The 27,175-nt window shown below is 40.5% G+C and overlaps 1 protein-coding gene across 1 annotated transcript; it reads right to left on the bottom strand.

Annotated features, from left to right (window-relative positions):
* Window positions 1-5,508: 5,508 nt before the first annotated feature.
* Window positions 5,509-26,251, bottom strand: alg6 (ALG6 alpha-1,3-glucosyltransferase). The gene is made up of 14 exons (XM_069680295.1): window positions 26,134-26,251; window positions 25,715-25,799; window positions 24,962-25,051; window positions 24,673-24,761; window positions 24,358-24,440; window positions 23,781-23,845; window positions 23,491-23,676; window positions 20,824-20,959; window positions 16,005-16,090; window positions 14,314-14,398; window positions 13,549-13,619; window positions 12,301-12,369; window positions 10,205-10,397; window positions 5,509-6,807 (listed from the first exon to the last, which is right to left on the bottom strand). The coding sequence occupies exons 1-14, from the start codon at window positions 26,213-26,215 to the stop codon at window positions 6,610-6,612; spliced, it is 1,518 nt and encodes a 505-aa protein (XP_069536396.1). The 5' UTR covers window positions 26,216-26,251; the 3' UTR covers window positions 5,509-6,609.
* Between the last annotated feature and the right edge of the window lie 924 nt (window positions 26,252-27,175).

Below are 27,175 nucleotides of genomic sequence, written 5' to 3'. Positions count from 1 at the left end.
GGCTTAACCACGTGTGAACCGGATGCTAACTTTACAACTTGCTCTGCTGCGCTTGGATTTTGTAACTTAATACAGACATTGAACTGACTTTTAAATCACCATGTTACGATGGAAGAGGGCTCATGATTGTTGGCCATAGGCGATGGACATAATAACACCATGAAACCATGATATTTTCTGAGAGGGTTATGTTACAATAAAAGTCTTATACCATTGGAAAACTAGTTGCAAATATACAAACTATTCATTTAAGTATAATTGATAATGGTAAAATATAGTTTTAGATTAGTAAAAGAAGAAAAGAGTCATAAAATCAGCAGCTGGCTGAAGAGGTAGCAGCAAAAACAAATTAAAACCTATTAGGGGTGCATTTTGATACTTTCCCCTGCATATTCTCACTTTAAACACTGCAGATTTTGGATTCTAGTATCTTGTCTGCACTTAGAAATATAGTAATACAAATGCTCCTTGGCAGCATAAGACACCAGGTAGAATGTCTGACTTTATACCCCTTGGTTCAACCCTCTTACCCAGCACCGTCACCCTGCTCATGCAGCAGAGTAAATCCACAAGGACCTTTAAACCTCAAAGGCCGATCCTCCAATCCAACGTCTCCTGTCCGTCCTTTTTTCCCTGCCTCGTCATCACCTCCACCGTCTTACGCTGTGATAGTTAAACCTACTTTCCTCAAAGTGAGAGTGCAGCGTTAAGAAGCGCTTACGACCGCCCTTTAAGGTTAACAAAAGTTTCAGTAAGCATTCTAAAGAAGTCGCTCTTGTTGAGCAATCAGGCCGGGGCGAGCATAAATCCTCTGGGTATAGTCACAGCATTACCCGCAGCGTCTGTATGTGCTGATGACTACAAAATTGAAAAAGAAAGGCTCTAATAATTCTGAGGCAAGTTTCCCTCAGCAGTAGGTATTGATTATTTGTGTGTGGTGAGAGATTTGGAAAATTCAATTAAAGGAGTTGTGCAAAGGATTCATAAATTCAGCCCCTCCAACCCGTATCCAGACGTGGTTATGTTCTAAATCAATGCTGCCCCTCACAATATATTTTCTTAGGAACATAAAAATAAATAACATTTAAACAGTTCTGCTTACTGCAGAAACAAATTTTATTTTCTACAAAGCTTTTTAGTAACAGCCAAGTACTGACTTGTGCGCATCTTGGAGGTGGTAACATATTTTTATTGCAGTTTTTCCCATAAGAAAATCCTATATAATATGAATTTTGAGATGACAAAATGAGGGGAAAGGGGACGGCTCAGCAGAGTAAAAATTGATCAGGCCATAGATGGGGCCACGTTGGGGAAGATTTGTATGTCAGCAGTAATGGGCTGTATTAAAAAGAAGATTCCTTAAGATGTCGTAAAAGTGATGGGGCTGTGTCGCAGGTCGTGGGCCGGCAGCTCTCACACTCTGGCACATCAATCCTAGCAGGCCTCACGGACAGATGCCACCTACCCACCGGGAGTTTTATGCTTTCTGATTGAACACACGCTTGCAATTAAAGGGGGGAGTTGTATATTAGGGCTGTTTTGGTCCAAGTGTGGACGGTGGCCTTCGATCGACAACGTTGGTTGCAGAGTATGCATCTTTGAAGACGTGATTTCTGATTTAGTGAATGTCTTTGTGTTTCATCTCAGGGTGCAAAAATACACTTGTTTCACCATGTTCACAGCATGAATACATTTTTTTTTTAAACCCAATATATTTGAGTGTTAAATCACTAATCAGCAACGTTGAAGGATAATATTCTAGGATTGTAGTTGACTTGACATTTAGCTGCCTCTCTTTAAGATGTTCTGCATTTCGCCCCCTTACTTGTGTTGCCTTGACTATTGCCTAGATTATTGAAGTAATGGTTTAAACTTCCTTATAAATGTTTGACTTAAAGATCCCCTCCAGTGAAAATCCACTGTTTAACCTTGTAAACATCTCCATGTGGTGTCTTTCATGTGCTACAAGACATATCAGGGACAACATCAGCAGTCATCTCCATGGCTGGGCCTGTCTGCTTTTAAACTGCAGTGTACCAAGGACAGGCTGAACAACACGTTTTCAGATTGGCAGGTTTGAGACGTCACAAACCTAAGGAGCCAATCCCGTTAATGGACGGGGTGACGCTATGCATATCATTATGTGCAACCTATGGCAACCACTTCCACAATGCACAAGCCAGCTGTAACCGTCATTGTAGTTTGTGCAAACTCACTACTGAAGACTAACGTTAATGTTACTACTACTAATTACGTTTCAAGCTCGCTAAGTTTCAACAAGTTGCCACTAAACGATGGCAGAGATGTGTTTTGTTTTCGTGACGGAGGGGGCGGTTGGAAATGTGCATAGTGGGCGGGGCCTATGCAGATTAAGGAATTTTTAATGAGGGAGAAGGAGGAGATGCCTTGGAGAATTTTTACAAGGTAATTAAACATATTTTGCAGAAAATTGCAGAGCATTTTATGTCTTAAAACATGACTGGAGCTGCTTTTTAAAGCTGAATTATTTCTCTTTAAGGAATAGTGAAGATGTGTAGTTCTTGTGAGTTTCTGAAGTCCATTATGAGCAACTCTAATTACACAGTATAAACTTAAAATGACGGTTTATCAAAATAAAAATATGCCTCCTGTTCCCTCTCCTCTTCGTGAACATTGAAACTTGACAGTGACTGTGGTGTGTGTAATATCACCGGGTGCCAGTGGGGTTACAATCATGTTTTCCTCTCCCATATCCCCCAGGTTTTTGTTAGCGAGGCATCTCGGCTGTTGACAGCTAATGAAATTGCGCTTCACCTCTTGTGCGTATGATCCCGCGGAGATCAGGCAGGAGATGAATGTGGAAACTGTGCTGTCAGCTGTGAGGCTGAGATGTCTCGGAAGCCGTCATTCATTTGCGGGAGAAGTGTCTGAAACTGTGGGAGCGAATCCTCTGACATGTTAGAACCCCGTCTAGCAGCCAGAGCTTCTGCCTGGCAGCTGACAAATGTTGATTCTACATTAACCACAATGCTGCAACGCTGTGCAAATAATGTTCTTTCAGATGGCAACCCTCATCCCCTTTATGGCTAAAAGTATGCAATCCTCCCACCTGTGCAGTTTAACACCTTTCGAAAAGTAAAGGTGGGGGGGGGGGTGGGGGGAGCGCGATCTGTCACACACAACACAGTAGTCTCTTTATTTGGCAGCGCCTGGGAAGGCCGAGGCCTCTCACTGCCCGAGTCGACCTACCCAACAGCTGGTGTTCACAGCAACATTTCCTATTTCTGCCTAAGGTGGATCGTGTAACTCTCACTTTATCACCCTTAGAGGCCACGTGAAGGACAAAGCCAGCACGCTCATAAACAAAACTAATGTTTTGATACGAGCCCCTTTGGAGATTGAAGAAGGATCCGAGGTGCTTTAATGCCCCCTTAACGCCACTGAAACATCAAATAATCTTGTTCCTATTCCAGTGGTTTTCACTACAAGATCTAAAACAGTTTGCTCTTATTCTTATGTCTACTAATGTTGTTTGTGATCTTGGGTTCCTTGGGATATTTTATTCATCTGCCATTAGCACTGACTTTAAACTAGGAGGGAGCAGTATATACTTGCCCAACGTTTAGAGCAGAGGAAACTGTGGACATGCATTCTAGCTAACAAGTCAAAGACTAGGTGGTGACAGGAGCGTTATTTTTACTGACTAAGGCTCGCTCCCTGTTAAGCATTTATTTTTTAAACAGCAGACTCCTATAAAGGTGATGCTTCATAAGACTGAAAATATTTAATACTGCAAACCTAATCTGTCACAGAACAGGGGCGGTGTAAACACAGCCAGACATAGCACAGAGTATTATATTTTGTAGCCTTATTATTACAGTGACAGGGAACATATCACACACTGCAGTGTATTGCAGTTGTTATATGGCTTTTATAAATTAAAGTTGTAATCTTGGAAGATTTCAGTTTTGGTCTCTTTGGCGGCACCTTTGGCGATAAACGGTAATTGCAGTAGAACAATTCCTAATATAACAAGGTTGGTTCCGGTTGTAACTCTTGACTTTCCTCGCTGACTGTTTGCCTTCATCTGAGCGTCGAATTTCTTTCTTTTTCTTTGGATTTTCACTTATTTTTGAAGTTGTATCTGTAGTCATCGATCTTTTCCTTGTTTGTTCAGCCATAGTAGATTACTGTTTACTCGCAACACTTGCAGAGACCGGAAAAGCAGCTACCCTTGCGTCACTAACTGGGCGCCGCTTGTGATTTTTTCCTCAAAAGTCGCCACAGACACCCAGTCTGTAATTCTGCAAATGCAAAGGCTTTCATCAGTAGGCAATAGGCTCAATCACCACTGTGTTACCTCATCTGGCGATAGATAGTGACTTAACAGACATTTATCTTCGAGATTATTACTTTAATGTAAAATGTAAAATACATTTTGTAACTTTACTAATGTTTCCATTAGCAATGAATATTACAATCATTTAGTTAATAATAAATTACTCTTGTAGTCTATAAAACGCTTTAAAATTGAGTAAAATGTTGGACTCAGGATTCCAAAGTGACGCTCCAAATTGCCATTTTTGATGAACTAACTGACAAAACTCAAATAAAAAGACATAATAAAGAAGCACAAAATCCCTAAATTTAAGAGGTTCATAAAAAAAGACTCTTTTGTTCCAAATATAGTTACCTAATTGTTATTTAGATATTCTTGTAATAAATCATTCAAGTACAACATAAATAATTTCTTTTGAATTTGTTGATTATTCTTATTTTACAACGGCTGCATTACTTGTGAAACTATAACATAATACTAATTACCAAATACAAACAAAATTAATTTACCGTCCCATGTTTCCTGAGGTGCCCTGTATCATCTTTCTAAATGAATTGACATGGCTTTAAATAAACACGTGTAATAGAAGGGCAAACCAGCGCCTTTCACGCCACCTCTAATTGCCCCCCTGTGTTCATGCCCCATTGTAGTAACAGTTAACTCAGATCTCGGGCTCTTATTTGTCCCCGTGGCCCATTATCGGCTGCCGGCCTGGAGCCTCAGATGCACAGGCAACCCTCGCTGACCTGATAACATTTATAGTTGTAATGGATTTTTTTATGCCCGTCATTAACTCGCTCAGAGATTGGAGACAGAAATTGCTTGTTCCTTTTTCTGTGGTATTTCAACTTTTATAGCATTATGTTCAGATATGTCACCTTCCATCATCTCTTTTTAAGGCCTGTCCCGTCGCTGGTTTTGTTTTAAATGAACAGGTCTTTTGTGCAGGACCCTTGTAGTATCCAGGACTTGTAATGAATATTTAATGATGTTGAGTAAAAGCTTTGAAAGATATAATTTCTGTCCAATTATTGGCTCTGTCTCTGGCAGACTGTTAGGGGTGATTTAGCGGGCTACTTGGTAAATGTAGACAGTTTATATGAAGCTGCTCAAAATCTAATCATTTTACAATGTGGCCATAAAACCCACGTTCACTTTAGGTCATTGAGATTTTTTATTTATTTTCACAAGTTTGTACAAAATGGATAAAATATGCAGTAGAAAACCTTAAAAAAAAGTTCACATGAATAGATGAGGATAAACTGTCACTGCTAGACCTGAGTCCAGTCCCACCAGGAAGGCATGTTCATCATATTCCCCTCAAGAAGTACTGAGTGTAGACACAATAACAGGAACACCTTACATTGTTTTAACTTCAGAACCACCTATGGCTTTTAAAAGTTAGTGCACCTCTCCCTACGCCTTTAACAATAACTAAACATTACAAAAAGTGTTCGTCTTATCGTGGCCACCTCCTCTAGCTTCAGCATACAGAGCGATCTGAACTCAAATGTGAGGGCTGCACGAGTCCAGAATTGTTGGTCCAAGCAAGAAAATAATTCAAGTAAAGAGATGTGTTTTCACATTGGAAGAAGTTGAAGGGTAAACTTTGTACTTTTTACAACAGAGAAAATTGAATTCAATCGTTTATTTGGTCCAAACAGGAGAAATAATACCACCCTTTCCTTTCACTTGAAGTCGTCAGGGCTGCAAGTAATGTTTTCTTCTTGGTATGGATACATCTGAGGGATATTTCTATGGTCGATCAATTAATTGTTTAATCTATCAAATGTCAGAAAAAATGCTTATTATTATTCCCAGAGCCCAAAATGACCTCTTCACACTGCGTCTCTTGACAAAACAGCAGTTTAAAACCGAAGACTTTTACGTTTCAAAATGACAAAAAAACAGCAAATCCTAAACAATAATGATTCATCGGTTATCAAAATATTTTGCGATTCATGTTCTTTCAATAGATTTTTCGATCAGTCCACAATATGCTTTAATAAACGTGTGTAGGGCAAAAGAATTACAGAAAAACACCATATTTGAGAAGTATGAACCACTGAATTTTTGGTGTTTTTGCTCGAAAAATGGCTTAAACAAACTAATCCATTCAATCAATAGTTGACACTTAATGTCCTTGTTAATGGACTAATCTCTCAGCTCTGCATTCATGCTATTTGCACTGATGGCACAAGTGGACGGCATCAGATACGCCCCATGATGTAATACAGGCTTCACTGAAGCAACATTAGCTGTATTCAGTACGTCACCACCTTTGGCACTAGTTAGTTGGTCTTCTTCTGGCTCTTTCTGCTGGGTGGCTCGCTGAACTGGATAATGTTGAAATATAGACACGTCCCAAAGAAATGCAGAAAAGAAGTCGTAGAGACCAACACAGGAAACAGGTCGGGTAGACGTGGTGGAGGAACCATCGCCACACTCACGAAGCTCAGAACAGCCATGACTGCGACACTGATGTAGAACTGCAGAGAAGGACAGACAGCCAGACAGACGAAGGGGTAATGAGTTGATTAAAATGAGACACAAGATCAGATATTGACCTCAAAGGCTAGAGGGCATAGGGGCAGGCGCTTCCTCAATACGATACACTTTTTAGCAGCTTTCATGCTCATTATAACATAATCATCTGTCTGACTGAAAAACCATTTTACACTGTTAATTTTTAGTTTATAAGACTCCACCACAAAATCACAATCGACCAGAGGGGCAGGGCTGTGACAAGTTTACAAGAATTGTTCGTGTACAGTTGGCAAGCACCATTAGTGTTGGGTTTTTTTTCGGTGGTTTGTAAGCAAGTCAATCTGGTTGTCTGTGTCTTAACTCCTTTTAGATCACATCCCCAGTAATATTGTGCATCTATTTGACAATATAGGCCAAAGAAAATACAGAAAATCCATGTCTTATATCAAAATCCGATCGTTTTTTCTTCCGGTAAAACTAAATTTCACGCGTGCTTACGTAAGTTAGCACCAAACAATTTCAACCAATCAATCTGCAACATTTAGCCGCAGAGCACCAAGAACGCTCGGTCAGTTAGCTAGCTACTGCGCGGTGGAGAACGTCTGTCTACGCCCACTTCTCAACGATCAAATCAAATCCCTCTAATGATATGTCCCGACTGCACGTCCTGTTTCACTCGGAAATACGTCACGATACTGAAACTAGATACTCTCGAAATGCCGTTTCAGCTCAACTTTAAGAGGCATAAGGAGAGAAATTTTTTAAGGGAAAGCCTTACATTACAAATTCAGCTTTGGAGTTTGTGGATGTTGGTGTTCACCATGCAGAGAGGGACTTAGAAAAGATGTTATAAAGCTGTACTAAGTAAGGTCTAGACGTCTTATTTTGCAAAGCTTTGCCTATTTCATGGACTAAATTTGAGGATATCTGAGGATATCTGATGTTCCGCATATTGCAGGGGAAATCCCGCTTTAATGTAGATATCTCGAACTGATAGTCCTTGTAAAATGATCACAAGCACGGACCCCGCAGGCTAAGAACAAAATGTTAGCTTTTCCCTTAATTTGAAGTGTGACTAAAATCAGACCAATGAATGATTTAATTTGGAGGAGCTTTCAGACACAGTGCATATTTATCACTGGATGACTTACATCAAATGGATCGTTACAGAGGTGCTATAAAAAAAGAGATGGAGGCTTGCAGTGTTACACTGCAGACTGGCCCATTTAAATGAAGGCCTCCATAACTACTTTGTGCCTTGTTACAGAGTTGCAAACAGAACTGGCAGGGAGATCTTTCATCTGTCTTTTCGGGCTTTATGACACGGAGATAAGTCAGTGAGTACGATGGAGGAAACACCTTATACCCACATGCGCTCGCCACCCCAAACCCATGAAACCTTATCGCCATCATCAGGCCCTGCTATTTATGCTGCTTGTGTAAATAAATATATGTAGGCAAACCTGTGTTAATGACACATGCTATAAAAAGACACCTTCTCTTAATCTCTGACACCCTACCAGTGCCCCTGTCGCTAAGGGGCCGGCGGTGCAGCCACTTCAGACGCTGTGGAAACCTAAATAAGTGATAAATAATTCTTTGCCTGGCAGCAGCTTTCATCCCCGGACAGCTTACACAGCTTACAGCAGCACATGATCTTTATTTATACAGTTGGGTATGTCTTCTCACACGGTTGCAATTTAGGTCTAGTGCTACTTTCAAAGTACGGGCCACCCTGGGGTCCTGAAATCAGCACCCTTCTTATTACAAATGTTCAGCTACACATCCTCCTTTCCTCACACACAAGAGCAAACATTGACTAATAACTTAATCAAGAAGCTATATCACTACTTTTACTGTTACTTTACTTTACTGTTCATTGAGTGTGGGTCTTATTAGAAGAAAAATAAATCATAGTTTAAACACACCGCTTGTGTTTAATCAAAAGATTCAGCCTTCTTTATCCATGTTAACAGACTTTATGTAATCTGCATGACCTTTATTTTACTGGCAACAAAATAAAGCCTCAACCACAATGATAAAACGGTTACCACCTGATGAAAAAGAAACCTCTGAGACGAAAGACCTCAACTTCTGCAGCATGACCTACAACGTGTGACAGATACAAACCATGAAATCACATTTATCTTTTACAGAATGTTTTGGAAACACAAGTCATTTGCGAATTGTGTGTGGGGGGTTTCAGCATTAGTCAGACAGGTTTGTGTCTCTTCATAGGATAAACTTGGGATTAAAAAAAAAGTTTTGTTTGATACGGTGCTGATCAGAGCAGTCACGGGGGGGGTGTGCAAGGCCTGGTAGGAAGTGTTAAAAAATTTATTTTCCTTTTCTCAGCACCCGACTCGTGTTTCTGAAATCTGTCGCGCTCTCCATCGGCCGACATTGTTTCCTCTTCTCCTTGCCGTGAGCAGCGAGATGGAGCACGCACTACGTAACGACGCAATATGGAAAATGGAAAAACAACTGAATCATTTGTCAGGTTAGATTTTTGAGTCTTCATGGTGGGCAACAGTCTTGAAAATATTATATATAGTAAAAAAAGCGGGGGTTGCCAGGTACATTAGGCTACTGTGTTGCTGCGGACCCTATGCAAGGCCCTTTAGAGGCGCCAGGCCCTGTGCGGTTGCACACTTCGCACAGCCCACGCCACAGTTCTGGTGGTGATATATAACCCTTGTTTAGCCTTAACATCTTGTGCCTTACTCCAGTCATCATCATCAGTCATACAGATGGTCTGATACCATATTTCCTTTATTTACATATATCCCTTATTTCCTTTCCTATACTGATCTATAACCTGAACTTGTAATGGATGATAGAGAGTACCAGTCAGATTCTTGTGCGATAAAAAATATATATTTTACTGTTACACAACCGTAGGCCTATACTGCTAACCCTGTGCAACATCACTCGTGCCTCCCCTCGAAGCTAAAGCCCTCCATTCTGATCACATTGTAGTTTCACTGATGGGACTTTCTTGTGGTGGAAATTCGCCATATTGCTGAAATGTTGCAAAACCCGGCTTATCGTCTGCCAGCAGCATATTGTTGGCGTCACATAATAATTGAACTGAAACAAGTTCTCCTTCGCTCTCGAAAACAGGTTTTGCCGATGGCGGCCATGATAAATCCATGGTGGTGAAAGCGTTTAACTTCCATTGTGAGCTACTATTTTGGAGCTGGGAATAAAATCAATTTGGGGTGAAACTACTTGGTTTTTTCACGGGTAATAAATGATGACAGATCCGTGCATATTTGCTCATTCTGGAAACCACATTTGAATTTCGGGGCCTGGACAACTCTAGTTGTAGCATACTGATGTATGATGTATCTGGCAGAGAAAATACAACACAAGCTGGCAGATTCGGACCACACTGACCTTCCATCTTACGGTACACGCCAGGTCCATCTTGGGTAGGAAGAACAGCAGCTTGTGGTAGACTCCCAGTCTCAGCTCTTCCTCTGTACAGTGCTCCAGTGCAGACAGTAGATAGGTGCTGAAGAAGAGGAAGGCCAGCGAGGTCACAACATAAGGCACCAGCAGACCGTCCTTCAGAAACAGAGGCAGCATGCTGCATGGATGGACAAAGACAAAAACAATGGCTCGTTTATAGCATAGACTGTATATAGGTCGACGTAGCCATCATGACGTCTCCCATTGGTTTGTGAATCCTTGAGTTGAGCAGTTACCTGTTGCCATTTTGTTTTTCTTGGAACCAGAAGTAACCATAACTTGACTACAGGGTGGATACACATTGTTGCGTCTCCATCCTGGTTGATGGGTCACCTTGCCTGCTCACAGGTACCTCCATCCTAGAGCATAACCGGCTTTATCATTGATTTAATTCTACATGGGACCGTTTATTTTGGAATTATCATCATGTTGTCTTGAAGAAGTCTCGAAACGAGCAATCAAGACCATAAACCCATGAGCAAAATGTTTACTGAGGTAATAAATCAAGATAGAAGTAGGCTCATCTGGTTTCCTACGATCAGACCAGTGGAGTCGCCCCCTGCTGGCCATAAGAAAGCACTTCTGCGTTGACTTCATTTTTGAAACCAAGAGGCTAGGTCCACTGCTTATATACAGTCAACAATTTACTGTTTAGAATTTCGGCATTTTTACTTTTATCTTTGTTTGGAGAAATCCTCAATAACCCTAAACAAATGATGTCTCTAAACAAAGTAGCAAGAGTTGAATACGGATAAAGCTGTAAAGCTGCATGCAAGGTCCAGCTTTGATAGACTTGGATAATGGAAAATATACACACCATGTTGACATCATTAAGTATAGTATCATGTTTGTTGAGAAAAGGGCAACAGTAAACCACATAGCCTTTAAGAAGCAGGCCTGCACAAGCAGCTCGTCCCCTGAGGAAAGAGATGGCTCTGACATTCATGCCAAGCTTATATTAGTTTAGCGGAGGGGGCACGGACAAGAACAACAGTTGACTCATAGTAAATGGCACATCACCCCAGCTTGTAAAAACCTATCCGCTCACAACAAACCCCTCATTCTGACTTGAACTCCAACAGAAAAGCTCCATTCAGCAGATAAATGTTGAACAATTTGAAATACATACTTGGTCAATTTAAAAAGACTGGCTGCATTCTGTCCTCTTAAAATTGCTATGGTTAAGCATCCGTTTGGCCAATTATGCTAACAAAAGATGTATTTTTTTCAAATGGCAGTCTCTAGAGGATGCAGATAATGGGAGCGTCCATGTTAGACTGTACTGGGAGGCAGCTACAGAATGACCTCCTGTCCCTACACAACGCACACTTAGACAGCAGGCATGCAGACTATGCCATGTAATCCCCAGATATCCTTATACTAAACCACACGCACAACAATTAGTGCTGCCGGAAGAATTTAACAACAGCTGGTGAAAGTTAGACCGAACATTTGCAGCACTACTTGTCTTTTTCCATTCATGGTCCTCAGCTCAACCCATATCAGAGACCCATTTGGCTCTTGAGGATTGTTACTATGGCATGTCTCATTTGGTCGTTAACAACGGCGAGACGGTAAAGATGTGCAGAAAGACAGAGCGCTGACATGACACCAAGAAATCCTATATTAAAACCTCAGACATTGTGGTTATGCCAGGGCAGGCTGGTGCATATTCAAGTGACACGCTAGCAAATTTTTTCCCAGTTTCCAGCTTTAATGCTAAGCTAATCAGCTTCAAGCTGTAGCATCATATGTATAACAGACATTAGCCAAGGCCATAAAGATATTTGGCATATTCCCCCCAAAATTAAACAGATTTAATTTCCTTCTTAAGTGTGTTAATAACTTTCTAAAGAAAAACATTACATTAAAAAATCACCAGTAATGGTTTTATCCAAAGATCATAGACCATGAGCATTTGTCCAAAAGGGGAAAATAATAAGGGTATACACTCAAAACGTATAGGACCCCAGCTCTTAATCATCTACTACCAGTGTTTAGTTACTGATGCAAAGTCTTACCTGAAGGTAGAGGCCTGCAGGAACCAAATAACCATCAAGGGGAGGTCATTAAGCAGAAGGCAGACAGGCCTAGAAGAGATTACAGTTAGAAATGTTCACTGATAAACACACGCTAAATAAGTACCATTAAATATTCTTTTAGTATAACAGGAAGTGAGGCTATTTAAGGATTGAGCTGGATAAGAACTGATATCATGTGTGTATGATATTCAGTCAACGGACCGAATAGGACAGCCACATGAATCGATTATTGACAGTTCCTCACAAGGCAGTCAAGTGTTTGTTGTGCCACATTATGTTTTAGAACTTTCAACAGCTGAAATAAAAATGAAACTTTTGCTTGAGCTTTAAATGTAAACGCTTCAGACCTGGAAATGCTTCCAAGAAGTTTGAATGTTAAAATCATGACTTTATAGCGCATGAGCACGTGTCTGTGTAGTGAAATCCTGTTGTTAACTGGACCTGGTTGCCTGCGTCATCGCTAGCCGGTGCGAGTCGTACACTGTGCTCCGAGGTGGGCACTTTCCGCCGGTCCCTGAGCCCATAATTACAGCCAGTGCTCTTTGGCGATCCTGTTACAGTCCAATAATTGATCCTGCGCAAACAACGCCCCGAGCTGCCGCCTGCCATTCTTTCCTAATCCCTGGACATGCATTACTGATTGATTCAGGGGGACAGGTGGGAGATATAACTCAATAGTTAATAAAGCAACAATCTACCCTAATCTAGATTAATAGATGAGCCCAGATCTAGGAACCAAATCCCTCGCTGTCAAATCTTTGCCCGACTTCACTTTCTTACCTACAGCCGCCACGGCTTTATACATATGGAGGGTAATGGTAATGAATCTCACACACATGCGCTTGTGAAAGTGCAGCATTAACTGTGTTAAATACGACACAGACAACAGCACAAATCATGACAATTGGAGCTGCTTTTGTGTCTGCGCGGCACAGAATGTGATGACAGAGGTGAATAACCTCTCAGTTAGCAAATCTGTATTTAAATAGATTGTTCCTCTGCAACTGTGGGAGAACAGCAGGAGGACGGTGCTACTTTTACAGAGTGCACACGTTTTCAACTCATTAGCAATCTGCAGGACATAAACCATGATTTGAGGTGGGGAACAGACGAACGGCAGATATTTAATCTATACTCATGAATATTTCAGATATCACTACAAGATAGAAAAAGTTACACTTGATAAATCACCTAGTGTGACGTTACTGGTATTACCTCTGTACTTACAAGGCAACCAGGAGGATGGACTTCTCGTGGACTTGATAGGAGAAGAGGAAAAACGCCAGAGATGAATTAACCTGAAGGTTACAGAGAGATTATTAGAATAACTTCTGTTATTGAAGGAAAATACTGGATAGCATGCTTTGAATTTAAGGCAGTGAAGGAAGAAACTAATTTATAATAAAGGGGGTAAAATAACTGTAACATTGTAATCATTTAATACTATTTTCAGAAGACAGTGGAATGCAAAAGGTTCTCAAACATTACAAGTTATTAGATTACTGATATTTGATTCCACAAATGATTATTATCTCTACGGGGAGGGTCCATGCCAGGGCTATTATAGTAAACAAAAACTAACAAAAAGACTAAAACTAGCAGTGAAAAAATACTTCTGTTAACTGAAATGAAAATAAAAACAGCTTCGTTTTCGTAGCAAAACTTTGTCCTATTCTGTTTGACGAGAGACACTGGCTTAATAAAGGACCTAGAATAAAGATGACACAGTAACACAGACACATGCACACATGCATGCTTCTTTAAATCAAGGCTGTCCTCATATTACCTGAAAAACTAAATAAAAGCTGAGCTAAAACTAATCAATTTTACAATAAAAATAAAACTACTTATGAGCTCGTAAAACTAACTGAAACTAAACTGAAATCAAAAACCAAACAGAGACTAAATAAAAATAAAAACTACTGGAAATTTCAAAACTATAATAACCCTGGTCGGTACCTTCAACTTGCTATTGTTTTGGATGCAACTCACCAAGGCCAGTTTAAACTGCCAGAAGGTTGGCTTCATTAGAAGTCTGACACAGGAAGGAAGGACCGCCAGGATCGTGCAGGCAGCACTGAAATACAACACAAACGTGTCAGATTATCGCTACTGTAAAAAACACAAACATGCAGAAATAATCTGAAAATCCACAATGAGATAAAACAAAATACTGCAGCAGGAAATCAAACAGAAGAAGAGTATAAAATCAATGTGGAGTCAATATAAATAATTGCATTTGCACATAATTCCAGGGTTGACATGGCTTCATGTGAAAACTGATAACGACTATATAACTGCAAAGAAGCTGGATCCGTGGTGGTATTTTTGGACACTGCCTAAGACCTCTGCTATGTAAGAAATGATCAAATACTGGCCCCCTTCTCAGGGTTAGCAGGCATTATTTTAACCCTTCAATTGTCACCTGCGGGGGGTTGGAGGCACCGGAAGAGAGTGACTATGTGTCAGTGTGAACGTGCTGAGAGGTCGGGCAGCGACTTAGTCCAAGGCGTGAGGGCAACAATGTGTTTGAAGTTCAACACAGACAAAATAATATTAGTAAAAGACAATAAGTTGGTATTTAGTGAGTCATAAAAGCGAGCGTGTGTCATGTGTCGGGCAGGGTTTTGCGGTCCAGACGTGACGTGGATCACTTCTCACAGCTGATTCTTTCTATGTACACAGAACACCCACACCAGAGCGTTTAGCAATCCGCTCCCTGCGCCAGAAACACAAGAGCGTTTTTCATTTGTTGAAACTCACTACAGTAAAAGAAGTCCAAGTTGATCCCTGGACTTAACAGTCTGGCAGAAAACGTGTCCATGCTGTGAACACAGGACTCCTAAATTTAGCGTGCTGGGTTATTTAAGCAGGCTCCACCATGACACGAGTGTTGCGTCGACTTTTTCTCGCCATGATCGGACAGGTTGTGAGCTTTGGTAGAAATAACTTAGACTAGTACTTCCTGTGATAAACATTGTAGGAGTGAGCAGAAGAAGTTAGTCATCAAACTACAGCTCTGTGTTTACTGTGTCATAGCAGAATCATTTCTCCTCATTGGAAGACGTGATGTCATAAACCACAGTTGAACCGGAAAAAAAGAAACTTAATCACTTCATATTTTAATAATCAATTCATTGTTTCAGGGATTTTCTGAGCACAAATGTCAAACATGTGCTTGTTCCAGCTTCTTAAATTAGAGGATTTTCTGCTGTTCTTATTTTATAAATAAAAGTTATTTCGTTTTTGAACGGTTGTTGTGATAAAAGAGGCCATTTCAAAACATCGCTTTCAGCTCTGGAAAATTGTGCTCAGCATTCTCAAAACGTTTGGACTTTTTATCGACTAAACGTTAGAATAATCAGCTGATAAATCAAAAACAAAACTAATCTGTAGTTGAAGCCATATCCATCACATTTATTCTGCTTCTATCTCTATGACATCAAAAACAGCTGTGACTTCATGTTCAGAGGTTCCTCACAAGACGTTTCCTTAAAGGCTGATTGTATTTCCAACCCTCTTGTTCACAGTCCAGTAAGTTCTTCCAGCTTCCAGGAAATGAGAGGAGTGAAAACAAGAGACTGGAGCGAGGGGGAGTCGAAGAAAGAAATAAAGAGAGGAGGGAAGGATGAAAGATAAGAGGAGTAAATAGTGAGAGCTTGTTAGGGAGATAGAGGGATTACCTGAGGTAGATCTGAGTGTCACTGGACAGAATGGATCTGATCTTTATCAGGATGTTCAAGCTGCACCATGTGTTAGCCACCTTATCCTGTTCACACACAAGAACCACTCGGTTAAATGAGCAATTATATCAGATGAAAACTCAAACACAATTTAGTATTCAACAAATTAAAAGCGAATGTTGCTGTAACCTCTGAAAGTGCAGTAAAAATTCCAGAGGGGACACTCATACGTCAGTAACCCCCCCCGTCATAAATTCACTCCGCCGTCAGAAAAAGCGTGGGACTTATTTGTAAACTTGGGGACACAAGGTCAAGTGTCAAACCAGAGTAGTTTCTGCATAAGCAGCAGATCCAGACCAACCACAGAGCACTGCTGAAACATATGTCACTGTCATAATGTCAACATGTTATATAATTATCTGTATAATTCAATTTATGGGACACTGTGGAAAAATCAACTAACGTTAATCAAACATTAAGCTTCACTAATTTACTGAAAACTAAACAAAAACCTTCAATATCAATGAAAATGATGTTTAAACTCTTATTGGCCTTTTTGTTTGCTTAAATAATTGTATTACTTTCCTAATAATTTCGGCTCTAATGAAAATACCATAACTTTTCTCTCATTCAGACTGCTGCATCTTTATGTTGTTTCACATGTAAGCTGTAAAATCAGATCTTTAAGCTTTGTGAATGATGTGGAAGAAATGTTAGAACCTTAATACCCGCCTGAAAGTACTTGTGGTTTATAGGAGCTGAGGAGGGCGTTGCTGTGAGATCCAGTTGATTTAAGCGCTTAAGCAGTTGTGCAGGGATCAGATGATACGGCGGGCCGAGCCGCCGCCGTGCACCGTGATATCACACGGCGCAGACACAGCGAGCCTAGATCAGCTTTACGATTCCGCCGTGAATGGCTTCAGTGTGTGGCCCTGTCTAGAAAAACTATTTCTGGCCTCCTCTCGCTGCTCGGTGCTACAGCTGCTCTCTGCACAGCTGTGTGGATCTTAATGGCAGTCAAGTCAGCAGCACTCGACTGTCCACTGTTGTGTCGTCTCGGGCCCTCACTCTCTCTCTTTCCTCTCTGCTTCAAATAACCGCTGCGGGAATGTTCCTGGACGCCGCCTGAAGGCAACACATGAATGAAGAGGGGGGTGGCGAGAGAGCGGTGGGGCTACTTCACCTATAAGCTAGCATGGAATTTCACAGGGAGAAGCATTTGGTGCCATTTTTGTGTGCAGGCAGCAACGTGAGACGGCAGAATGCAGCTCAGTGGGTAAACTTACAACTGCTCCCGCCCAGAAGCTGCCACGACCACCAGCCACTAGCCCCCCACCTCCTCTCTTCCCCCCTTCTCACCCCTGTCCCCTTGTCCAAAGCTTCTGCTTACGTGCACAATTTCACAATTAGTTCAGGACGAGTTGCCCCCAGCAGCCTCTCATGCTGTCGTCACACGGGAGTATAGTGTCTCTCACACCCTGTGTATTATGTTTGCATCATTTGCTTGAACAACTACTGCCACAGCGCGTGCTGCCATCTGCTCCCCCTGGTAGAATTTTCAATTACTTCTCACATCCGTGACACCTTGCGGTGGGTGCCACCTCAGGGTACAGGACAGGGGGAGGAGGAAGGGGGGGTGCAGGGTTTCAGACATGAGAGCTGCAAAGCTTCTCCTCGGAGCTGTCAGTCACACAGAAACACACACAGTTACTTTACCTCTGACAGCTTTCAACACTTCAATCTGAAGACTTTGAAGTCCATTTCTCACCGTAAACTATCACTTTATTTTTAAATTAATATCATGTTCCTGTCTCCTTTTCTCTCAGATGCTATGTTTGTCTTACCACAGCATAAAAATTGGTGTGTGTGTGTGCGCGCCCTCAAATCTTCTAACTTACAATGATTGGGAGAAGTGAACTACAACTAATTAAACTGCTGCTGTAAACCAGTTTTTCAGTACCTTGTTGGTAGTTCAGTTACTCTAACTCATTTTTTGGGGAGTTGACCACTAAAACTACAAACTATATGGCACAATAAAAGAAATAAATTGTTTATTTATTGTATTTATTTATTTACCATTGCTTCCGAACTCTAATTTAACATCATTGATCAGCCCCGCTGCCATTTTCCTTCTTCTGGATGCTGTGTAATGATATTTATTCACAAATCGTCTATAAATTGTTATATTGGCTCATCACACTGTTGGAGTATTTTATTTTGAAATGGCATTTCCTGGCATGTGCCTTTGTTGTACTTTATATATTTTTGTCTTTATATTTTCTCACCTTTTTACACAGTATTTACTACTTTTTCCACGTGGCTTTACCTTACCAAACTAGATGTGTCACTATGGTAACTTTGCAGTAGTTCAGCATCTTCCAGTGTGAAGTCATTGGCAGCTTACAAAGCTGTACTTTCAAATTAGCTTCCTCAACATTGCTCACATACTTCTTTGATTTCTGTTTCAGGCAACAGTTGTCGGATGTGCTCTGATACGGTTGTAAGTGTAAGCGTTGGCCCAACTCATCCGTCCATACGGCCCCGAACATGGCAGTGCTATGAAGTGCTGAAAACAGCCCGCTCATAAATTAGTTGGATTTATCTCTATCCTCTGACTGTACACCCTGAACGCAGACTCCTCCCTGACGCAGACTGGAACCGATCTCCTGACCTTTCCGCATTTTATTCCACTCTTTTCTTTGATCCTGCAGGGGATCCATGTCTCAGTGTGCAGGGCAGGAGGAGCGGCACACAGCTTTCATAAAAAGGCCCCCGGCTACAGCCACGCACTGTTAATCTTTTTAATTTTGAACCCACAAAATTATTTCTTAGAAAACTGTAACTTTCTGAAAATAATGAAGCTTGACTAGTACTGAGTATGAAGGCACAAACAAAAATTCCAACCAATCAAGCATCTCCAAGTAATCTCATATCACAAAATCTCTCTCCTTAACTGGATTACATTATTTTAGGTGACTTCTTCATGTGCATTTAAATCACACTGACACACAACATACTGACATTTAAATCAGCTTATGAATCACAAAGTAATTGATTGAAAGATCTGATACTGTGTGATTTGATCAGAGTTGTTCCAATAACAGTATCAGAAATGCCCCTGATGCTGCCTGAATGCAGTATCGTGCATCAGCATGTGTGCTAGTCAGTGCTCTGATCTGATAACTTATTCGAAACAAAACAATCAAATTTTTTCTTCTGCATTGTCCTACATTGCAAAAATATGGCTTCTACAAGCACCTACTGTTTTAGAACAGATTTAAATCATCATTTGAGAGCGTAAAATTAATCAAATCTTGGGCGCCAGTGCACCACGTTTGGAGGCCAAGTCCTCGATGCAGCAGCCCCCGGTTCAACTCTGACCCCTCATTTCCGACTCTGTCCAATGTCCTATCCAGTATTTTTTAATTTAAACATATAATCTCAATGATTTTCATTTAGATAAGTTAAGTCTCTATCTATCGCCAAATAAGGGAACATATTGGTGATTGACCCTATGGCCCACTGATGAAAGCCTTTGCATTTTCAGTATTACAGACTGGCTGTCTGTGGCGACTTTCGCGATAGAAATCACAAGCGGCGCCCAGTTAGTGACGCGTTTTCCATCAGCCATTAGTGGTTGGTCTGCCAGAGAGGGTAGGCGGAGCTAAGCGGCTGCTTTCCGGTCTCTGCAAGTGTTGCGAGTAAACAGTAATCTACTATGGCTGAACAAACAAAGAAAAGATGGATGACTACAGATACAACTTCAACAATAAGTGAAAATCAAAAGAAAAAGAAAATCAAGAGTTACAACCGGAGCCAACCGTGGACGTCACACATGCAGCACTGTCTGGATATCTGGGAAGTGTGCTCCCGCAATTACTGTTTATCAAAAGAGCGAAACTGAGATCTTCCAGATTAACACTTTAAGGATCTGTAAAAATGATTGGTGTGAGGAAAGTGCTATATTACATTACATTTATTCACTTATCTGTTTATATATTATAAATTCTTGTCTTTGTATCGTCCTCCTGCGTCAGAAAAATGCCAAATATACCACAACAATATATTTATGACAAAAATAAGGAAGAGACCACTCTCCCTTCAGTGAAAAGGGAAAAAACATGCCCCATCCTCTTTTTCTAAACCCCTCTTCCCTTCTAATATTTTTTCTATACTCCCTAACTTTGATGAATGACTAAAAACACGGATTTCTTTTCATAATATTTAGATGGCAATCTCACAGTCATCTATGCCTTAAGAGCAGCCACAAACCAATGCCAAGCAGATATTGAATTATCGAGGCTTTAGACACACAACAGCACCTCTGTTGGCTCATACCATAACGTGGCACTATATGTATTTTATCATGCAAGGCATAAAAAAATCCCTTCGGCTTATTGAATCAAAATGCCTAACATCTTCAATTTTATTATTTTCATGGTATGTGGAATTCTAGGACATTTGAGTGACTATAATTAAAGTCACATTTATTCATGAATTTCTATGAACGTCCTCGATGCATACCACCAGAGGAGGATAAACATCTGTGCACCCTCAGGGGCCAGTGAGGCTTCAAAGGAAGTACAGGCTATACAGGCCTTTTATTCTGGGCTGTGTTTGACATAAGATTTTATCTTCTTGCACTTGTTTTTTTAATGACATATTGGGATTGCAAGTTTGCAGCTGCTTTTCTAAGAATCCTGTGTGACAGAGAATACAAATGTTCTCCTGATAAGATTACGTCTCGGAGGCGAGATAACAGTTCTCAGTGCGGTTGTGGTTTTCAGGCTGAATTTTAATTTAAGGAACTCCACTGTACCTCAAACAGGCCGCGAGCCACGGGAAAAATCCTCCTGACCACCTGCAAGGCCTGACTGGGGTCGGAGAGGAAGGGCAGCCAGCAGAGGGCAAAGGTCACCAACACTGTTGAGGCAATTTTCACCAGCGAGAAAAGCCTGCAAGAGAAGGGCCACACAGAGAGAAAAGCATCATCTTAGAGAGCAGGAGGTTCAGATACAGTGCCTTTAATACGAATTCACCCCTCTTGGACTTTTGCACATTTTACTGTGTTACAACCTGAAATTCATATTAACTTATTTGGGCTTTTTTTTTTTACTTGAAGGCAAGTTGTTGCAGCTGATTTTGGTGAGGGGTTCAAGGCACAGCACTCAAATCATTTCATTTTAAGAATCTTAAAATCTATTTAATTTACGGTTGTAACATAAAAAAAAGTTCAAAGGGGTTAAAACTAGGAATGCACGATATTGGATTTTTTGCCGATATCCAATATGCCGATATTTTACAACACATTTAGCCGATTACCGATACCGATATCTTTTTCCCACACACCTAATTGCAGAGATCATCAACTCTCTTCTGTATTGGAATTAGCGTACAGTATAATGGTGATATTTTATCACATTTGTTACAACGGTCGGGGTGACGGGTCTTGAGATGGTTAATCAAGTTTGTAGTATTGAAAGACTTTGCCTTGGCTCCTCCTCGCATCACCGAAGCTGAGCAGTCATTGCAAATAGCAGTTTTGCTTTCTATTTCGGACACTTTGAAAAACTTGCACACCACGGACATGATGTCATCACGCTGTGATTTATCGGTTAATTATATTGGGGGATATCGGCGTGTTGGCCGATATCCGATAGTTCATTTTTAAGCCAATATCGGCCGATACCGATAACGTGCCGATAATATCATTCATCCCTAGTTAAAACTCGAGCCCTTTTTACACTGCGGTTCCGCCTCAGCGCCGCAACAAAGCTCCTCCGTCATGCAGCCTTTGCCATTTTACATTGGACCAAGCAACACCGGCGTAAAGCAGCCCCAGTGTGTGTTTTGCCGGTGTTACAGAAGCAAAACATGTGCGAGGTGTAAACAAACGCATGTTACACATACACAGACGCCGTTTCACCTCTGTTACTACCTCCGATGCCGGCTCAGAGGCGGAACGACCTCGCCCCACCATTCTGCCTCTGTGCGTCTTACAAAGAAGAAGGAACGTAACAGAGACGTAATAATCCCGCCTTGTAAAGGGGCTACTGTAAACCAAAAAGGTATTTGACTCCGGTTTTACCTTTCCCTCAACGTACAAACACAGAAATAGACATGCTATTAAAACAATGACAACAAGATTGACAAAAGGGACAAAGATATAACCATTTCCAGAAGCAGAAACTAGATGTATCAGTTTTTAGTTATGGACTATTATGTTGTTTATAATGGTAACTCCTAATAAATTTACGTAATTCCTATAAAAAATTACCTTAATTTTAACTTTGTCTACTCGAACTCCGCAAACAATTAGTACATACTGTCTGCAAGTCCTAAATTTGGGATTTGACCCTCATGTTGAGGAATGCAGTGAAAGCCATGCATCAGCTGAAAGTCTTCCCTGTAGGTCAGCCTATCTTGTCAGCTGTAACTGTGAAGCTGCTGGTTAAGTTGCACACACGGCATAGCTGAGGAGTTTGGGCATGGCGAGAGTGTCATCTGGACATATCTTCCTCCCCGCCATCCCCCCGCTCTTCTAATCCAGCTCTCCATTTGCTACTAAATGCCCTTGGTACATTGTTACTAGATAAACAGACACTGGACACACCAGTAACAGCATCCAATCTGATTACCTCAGTCATTCTGCGGCTCTCCTGAGGACACCGCTCGCTCATACACTGACGTTACGTGTCTGCTTTGAGCGCTCAGTTGACATTTCAACGCAGAGTGACAAAACAACACAACCAAAACAAAACACGGTTGAATAATTGTGACTTCACAGACACAAATATAAGTCCTCCGTTTTCTTTGCTAGAAAATGTGCATGTGGATGCTTTTTCGAGACTAATTTCCAGGAACCATACTTTGAAGTTTTCAGTCTGTCTTTAAAGCAGACAGGATATATGATGAATCACATTTGTTACTCTCTTTTATTCCCCCTTTTCTTTCCTGGAACTTGTCACATGATTAATACTTCGGTCACACTGTAGTAGTTAGTTAGCGCACTGTGGCGTAACTCTGTGCTATTGTTGCTCACTATTTTGGAGTTGTAGGAACTTTAGCCAAATACTGCTTGTACATTTTTGGCAAGACTTTGCAGCTTTTTTAAGTTCAAAGTTAGTTGGGTGGCTTTTACAAGACCTGAGGTTTTTTTTATCCTACCCGGACATTGTTTTCATGTCTTTGTATATTCATATTACTTTATTATAAAATGAAAATACTGTTGAGTACATGTTGCTGTAGGTTAGTGTGTGAAAACTAGAGAGCGGAAAGCCAGCAAACAGCAAAAGGTAACAGATAAATAAGATAAGATAACATAAGCTTTATTGATCCCCCACAGGGGAAATTTAGTTGTTACAGCAGCTCACAAAAAGAGGCAAAAATGGCAGCAACACCTAGTTTTTTTTCTTACATTTCCCAAATATGTAAGAAAAAAAAGGTTTGGTGCAGGGGAACAAAAAAATTAAGCACACAGACTCACCCTCGTCCCATCAGGCCCTGTTTGACACACTTCCCCAGCAGGTAGCAGAAGAAGGGCAGAGCGTGGTACAGCTCCATCTGTTTGTAGTTAAGCGCCAGGCAGAAGGCCACGGAGCCAAACGCATCCCAGCCCAGACCAAGAGCCAGAACCCCCCACAGGGCAAAGCCCAGACTCACTGCATTGTACCTGATACGGTTAAGGTCAATATTGTGCTGAGGGTGTATTTTTTGGTAATAATAATGATATCACAGGGAATAGAAAGTAGGCATGCGACTGTACATAAAGGATACTGGAAATGCCCGTAGTCAATGAGGATGAGCCCTGGGTAAAGGAGGAAGCAGAGCAGAGTGGACACCTGGAGAAAAAGAGCATTCATGAGTTGTTTGAAAGTAAACATACATAAAATCTAACTGAAGTCCATCGGTTGTTTACAGAAAACTATAAAAGATAATGGGTTATGTTGCGTTTAAAAAAACATGATTAACTATTTTCAGACTTGAGGGAGAAATATAAACAAATTACTCTGTTTTTTATTTATACTTTTTTTTTTTTTAGTTATTACTTATTCATCCTTCAGCCATCTAAATAAAGGGCAATGCATTCTGGGATAGCCTGTCCTCATGCTGCTTTTCATCCAAAAAAAGCAGGTATGTGTTTGTAGCTGCTGATCTTGTAAGTGGTGTACTCCACTGAATCTACAGTATTAAAAATATGCTAAAATGCAATGAATTCTTGGAAATGTAATAGCAACAAATATGTTGCAATAATAACTCAATTCATCAGTTACAATAAGAGCAGGTTCAAAGGCTAAAGAGGAAAGTGTGGCTCATTTGCGTCATTAGTTGAAAAGTTACATAAGTTTGTTACCTTCTTTTTAGAGGATCCATCAGTGAGGTAAAAACAGTATAAAACCACAGCAGGGAAGAATATCAACAAATCCGCCACCAGGACTGAAACAGAACATACAACTGTATATTAACATATAAAATGTACATAAGCAATAGAAACTTTCACACAGCATCATGTATTTGGATTATTTGGATTACAATAGAAGACTAGAAGGTTAAATACCTTCTAAACCATCATTGCACAATTACAGTTAAGTAATGTAAGCACGTAAAATCATGTTGTAGGTGTACATCGGAACTTTTTAACTTTATCCTCCTCCTAGTGTTACTTTACCTGTAGCTCTCATGAAGATCTTGTGCGCTGGACTTTCATAACCTCTGGATTTGTGGAGCTCCACCCATTCAGGGTTTATGATCTTGGCTCTGCAGGAAATTATAGATGCCAGAACAAGAGGGAAGTTTGTTTGTAATGTTGGTTTTGATTACTGAAACCTTATATCCTTACCTTATATCACAGGCATTAGGACCTGCTTGTAAAAAGCACTTGTACACATATTACATTTAACAGAATACACAAGTAAGTGACGATATACTGTACGTACATAAACAGAAAATATACTTACACGTGAGCACAGATCAGGCTGTGGTAGGCAGTCAGAGGAGGATAGTCAAGGCCCCAGTAGTACAAGTCATTGTCAGTGGTGTTAAAGTACCTGGACGAGTACAAATGTTAGTTGTTCCTGTTCTGAAACTGTGAAAGTGTCAGACAAACTCTCACTGAAAGCTGGTGCAGCAATTGATTGTATGGTCTCTGATGTTATGTTGATGGAGCATACTTGTACAACAACATAACTGTTGAATGCATGAGAAATACTGCAGTTTTTGCTTAGATTTGATCAGTTTGGTGATCTATTGAAGCGTTTTAAATCCTATTCTTTAGGGCTGTGACGATACCTCGACAAACAACACAAAATACAAACTTGTATAAGTGATCATAAATATCATCAATGCAAAATTGCTGCTTTGAATTGCTGCACCGTATTCAATTAAGCAAACCTTATCTTGTCTTTATATATATATATATATATATATATACACTTATATATACATACTTTTTAGAATTGTATTTCCTTGCACTTTAAAAATTCAAAAGTATTTTTATCCGATTACTCCATTAATTGTTGGAATACTCTATGACTGAAATAATGGATAGCTGCACCCGTACAATACTTGTGGTATTGCAGGAATGCCATTCACAGAATCTGGCCTCAATATAGATATACATGAGTGTGTTTTTAGTCAGATCATTACAATATTTCCTCCGGGTTTTACTCCAAAGTTGCTCCACTGTGTAAACAAAGAAGCTTCAAACTGACCATTCCTGCGAGGGGAGGTTGTAGGTCACTTCTTGCCAGTGCCTTTGGGCTTCATAGTCGCCAAACATGGGAGGTTTCCCCGCCCCTGGAGGAAAATATCTCAGCTGTTAGTATGGTGAATGGGAAACTACATGAATGAATGACAGCCAGGAGCCACATACACACACACACACACACACACACACACACACACACACACACACCCAACAGCCTGGAACTTTTCGAAACGACATGCTAACCGCTAACAGCACAGCAACATTAACATTAAGTTGGTGCGAGTACAACAACTTAATGTTAATAGCTTAAACATAATCAGATGAATAACACTTAAATAGGCAGCAGTGTTGTTAGCATACATGACAGTTGTGCTGTCTCTGAATGATGCTGCATGTTAACGTTGAGCTTCATTCAATTCCTACCTGAATATGAATTTAACGAAACGCCCCATCTCGCAACAACGCCGAGCAACACACAGAGTGACACGAGACTCCACGTTTGCATATTTTCAACGAGTAAAATTAGTTTATGGAAAAGAAATAAAGGAAAATCGCTTCATTGAGACAGATTTTGAAATCTGTTTATATTTCCTGTATACGTCACCAAGACTTCGTTTCGCGTTCTCATTGGGCAATGCGCGGTGACGTTGACGCTGAGAGGCATGAGGCGTTCGGGGACAACTAGAGAAAGACAATTTCATTTAACAGTAGACTACCATCGCAGATCGCTTACTTGATTTTATCAGACGAGTCTTAACAGCTGCAATGGAACAGATACACATTTAAATCTGTAAAGTTTAACGAGATTATTACATGAACTGTGATTCTAACAGTTTTTTGCTAATACTTACAAATTCAATATAAGAAGCAAAAATTCCCAGGTACTTGAATGCAACATTGTTTGAGGTCGAATTTATGTCAGATTTGCTATTGACCATTATTAAAAGTGTGTTTGTCCAGCTCAATAACTTATTGCTGAAGTTGAATTTGGAGGTCATGTGATGAATAAGTCTCCTTTGACCAGCAGCGCGTGGGCAAATAACATAATACAGATTGTGGAATAAAAAGATACAAGTGATTAATTGATGACCATAATTCTCCCTTTTCTTTTTACTGCTAGTAAATTCCTCAGTTATGAAATCAGGATCATTAAGCTTGCCAATTTATGAATGTGAATTTAAATAAATGCGGGACATTGACAGATCACTATAAATGTGATAAATAGGCACTATTTATAACAGTTTTTTAGCCAAGTCTAAAGTGAAAGTTATGACTATGAAAAAACACATTTTTTTATTCCTTAACATGTTGTCACTGTTAGCATATCAGAAGATTTTGTTGATTCCCATAGTTTTCTTTGCATAAATATTAAGCAGTAGATTCAGTGGAACTAGTTTGTGGAAACCTTCTGTATACAGTTTTTTGTTAAACAGTGCGAGCCTCCCCTCACCCTCCCCTCACAATG

Source organism: Semicossyphus pulcher, unplaced genomic scaffold, assembly GCF_022749685.1.
Source record: "Semicossyphus pulcher isolate SPU_LCO1_2020_fin unplaced genomic scaffold, fSemPul1.0.p SCAF_4, whole genome shotgun sequence".
NCBI classification, from domain to species: domain Eukaryota; kingdom Metazoa; phylum Chordata; class Actinopteri; order Labriformes; family Labridae; genus Semicossyphus; species Semicossyphus pulcher.
Note: the sequence above shows the minus strand (reverse complement) of the source record. Positions and strands in the feature narration are given on the sequence as shown.

Coding starts and splice junctions, on each gene's coding strand:
- alg6 (XM_069680295.1), bottom strand. CDS start 26,215: ATGCAAACGTGGAGTCTCGTGTCACTCTGTGTGTTGCTCGGCGTTGTT. Junction 12,370..13,548: donor TCCATCCTCCTGGTTGCCTT/GTAAGTACAGAG, acceptor AATCTCTTCTAG/GCCTGTCTGCCTTCTGCTTA. Junction 6,808..10,204: donor CGTGTACCGTAAGATGGAAG/GTCAGTGTGGTC, acceptor CCTTCTCTGCAG/TTCTACATCAGTGTCGCAGT.